Below are 2,801 nucleotides of genomic sequence, written 5' to 3'. Positions count from 1 at the left end.
ACAGGACTGGTTGAGAGATTGCCCAACACTTTGGGAGGCTGAGGTGGAAAAATGTCTTGAGCCCCGGAGTTTAAGACCAGCTTGGGCAATGTAGCAAAACCCCATCTCTAAAAAAAAAAATTATTTTTAATTAGCTGGTTGTGGTGGCGTCCGCCTGTGGTCCCAGCTATTTGTGCGCTGAGGCAAGGAAAATCGCCTGAACCCAGGAGGTGGAGGCTGCAGTGAGCTGTGATTGTGCCACTCCAGCCTGGGTGACAGAGTAAGACCCTGTCTCAAAACATATAAACGTGTGTGTGTGTGTGTGTGTGTGTGTGTGTGTATTCCAGGGAATATTAAGACTTAGAGGCAAACTCCAGAACTTAAAGAAAAAACATGAAAGTGCTAAGAAATTCCGTGCTTGTGGAGAGAGAATTCCAACTCTTTCCCTGAACCCGGGCTGAGTCCCTTCGCTGTGAGGTTGGGGGGATGAGTGGGAGCCCAGCGCCTGGCGCCGAGTGAAGGCAGCCATTGTGAGTTCCTGGGCTGGGGGAGGGAGGCTCAGTGCCCAAGGATGTGACCGGGCGTGAGGCCCGGGGAAAGAGCAGCGCGGCGACCCCGCAGTATCCTAGGCGACAGGGTGTGGGCGAGGGGGTGGGGAGTCAAAGGCGGAGTCACGGGCTCCGCCCTCTTTCTCCTGCTTGGCGCGAGAACTGGCTCCGCGTGGTTCTCACAACCAGCAGCTCGGCTCGCTGAGACCCGGTGGTCCAGACGCTGCTCCTGGCTGGGGTGGCGCTGCAGGGAGAACGGCGAGCTCTCAGGGGTCGGCGGGTGACTTCTTTCCGGAAGAAAGCGAGGAACGCGGTCTGCGGGGTGAACTGGACTCCCCAACTCCGGACGATCAGCCCAGGACTGAGAGCCCCGAAGTCCCCAACCACAAGTGAGCGGCCCCAGAAGGACAAGTCTAGGTCGCCGTCCAGAGCGCCATGGCCGCGCCCGCCCTTCGCTTATGCCACATCGCCTTCCACGTGCCCGCCGGGCAGTCCCTAGCCCGGGACCTGCAGCGCCTCTTTGGCTTCCAGCCCCTGGCTTCGCGGGAGGTAGACGGCTGGCGGCAGCTAGCCCTGCGCAGCGGCGACGCGGTCTTTTTGGTGAACGAGGGCGCAGGGTCTGGAGAGCCGCTGTACGGCCTGGACCCGCGTCACGCCGTGCCCAGCGCCACAAACCTGTGCTTCGACGTGGCGGACGCCGGCGCTGCAACCCGGGAGCTGGCAGGGCTGGGATGCAGCGTGCCTGTCCCTCCCGTTCGCGTACGGGACGCGCAGGGTGCCGCCACTTACGCCGTGGTCAGTTCGCCCGCCGGCAACCTCAGTCTGACCTTGCTGGAGCGCGCCGGCTACCGCGGACCCTTCCTACCCGGCTTCAGGCCCGTGTCCTCTGCGCCTGGCCCCGGGTGGGTCAGCCGCGTGGACCACCTGACCTTGGCCTGCACCCCCGGCAGCTCCCCCACACTTTTGCGCTGGTTCCACGACTGCCTGGGCTTTTGCCACTTGCCGCTGAGCCCAGGTGAGGATCCCGAGCTGGGCCTCGAAATGACAGCAGGGTTTGGGCTTGGGGGACTGAGGCTTACAGCCCTGCAGGCCCAGCCAGGCAGCATTGTCCCCACTCTCGTTCTGGCTGAGTCCCTTCCGGGGGCGACGACACGACAGGACCAGGTGGAGCAGTTCCTGGCCCGGCACAAGGGACCAGGCCTGCAGCACGTGGGGCTGTATACGCCTAACATTGTGGAGGCCACTGAGGGGGTGGCAACTGCTGGAGGCCAGTTCCTGGCTCCCCCTGGGGCATACTACCAGCAGCCAGGAAAGGAGAGGCAGATCCGAGCTGCAGGGCACGAGCCTCATCTGCTTGCTCGACAGGGGATCCTGCTAGATGGTGATAAAGGCAAGTTTCTGCTTCAGGTCTTCACCAAGTCCCTTTTTACTGAGGACACTTTCTTCCTGGAGCTGATTCAGAGGCAGGGGGCCACTGGCTTTGGTCAGGGCAACATCAGAGCTCTGTGGCAGTCCGTACAGGAGCAAGCTGCCAGGAGCCAGGAAGCCTAAGGATGCCCAGAGCTGGGTGCAGCCAGCTGTCCTGCAGCTCTGGGGAGACCAGCACAGAACTGAAGAACATCCGCAGGAGGCCCAACTAGTGAAAGGCTTTGCCTCCGGGGGGCAGGTGTGACTTCCATTTCATCAGTGCCTGCCAGAAGCCGTGTCTCTCATTGGGCTCCAAAGAGGTGGAATTTTTTAAAACTAAAACATTTCTTATATACAGTCTATAATAAATATGTAAGATACAAAGAACAATAAAAGAATTACACACTAGGAAATAGAACATAACCAATACTTTCGAGTCCTCCTTGTGTCCCGCTGTGATTCTGTTTCCTCCCACCCACTCCTCAAATCCTGTGATTATTAGCTCTTTGCTTTTCTGTATTGTTTCACTCCGTATGTAACATAACCCTAAATAAATGATTTCGTATTTGAGGTAGGAATTTAAAACAGAACAAATCTTCTCCTGTGCTTCCTCTCCCCCTAGGGAGCGACCACTGCAGATGGGGAGGGGCTGGGTGAGAGTTGAGCCCAATTACCTGCTCCAGAGTGATGCCACCACTCCAATTAGAGCTGACCTGAGACATAGACAGAGGGTGTTGTGTGTCAGCCACTGGCAGGTTCTCCCTGTAGCTGCCTTGCCTTTCTCCTGGGGGATGGAGGACAGATCAGTCTGGACAGAACACCCCCCTCCAACCCCATCTGCCCAGGACTGGCTGGGTGTTCAGCCAG

General features: G+C 58.6%; 1 protein-coding gene across 1 annotated transcript; it reads left to right on the top strand.

The window, feature by feature from the left end:
- Positions 1 to 204: 204 nt before the first annotated feature.
- HPDL (4-hydroxyphenylpyruvate dioxygenase like) lies at positions 205 to 2,361 on the top strand. Its single transcript, XM_002810903.5, has one exon. It carries the CDS (start codon positions 963 to 965, stop codon positions 2,076 to 2,078), a length of 1,116 nt encoding a protein of 371 aa, XP_002810949.1. The 5' UTR covers positions 205 to 962; the 3' UTR covers positions 2,079 to 2,361.
- The last annotated feature ends 440 nt before the right edge of the window (positions 2,362 to 2,801 follow it).

Source organism: Pongo abelii, chromosome 1, assembly GCF_028885655.2.
Source record: "Pongo abelii isolate AG06213 chromosome 1, NHGRI_mPonAbe1-v2.0_pri, whole genome shotgun sequence".
Taxonomy (NCBI): domain Eukaryota; kingdom Metazoa; phylum Chordata; class Mammalia; order Primates; family Hominidae; genus Pongo; species Pongo abelii.
Note: the sequence above shows the minus strand (reverse complement) of the source record. Positions and strands in the feature narration are given on the sequence as shown.

Excerpts from the sequence above, each read along its gene's own strand:
- HPDL (XM_002810903.5), top strand. The coding sequence starts at position 963 with ATGGCCGCGCCCGCCCTTCGCTTATGCCACATCGCCTTCCACGTGCCC.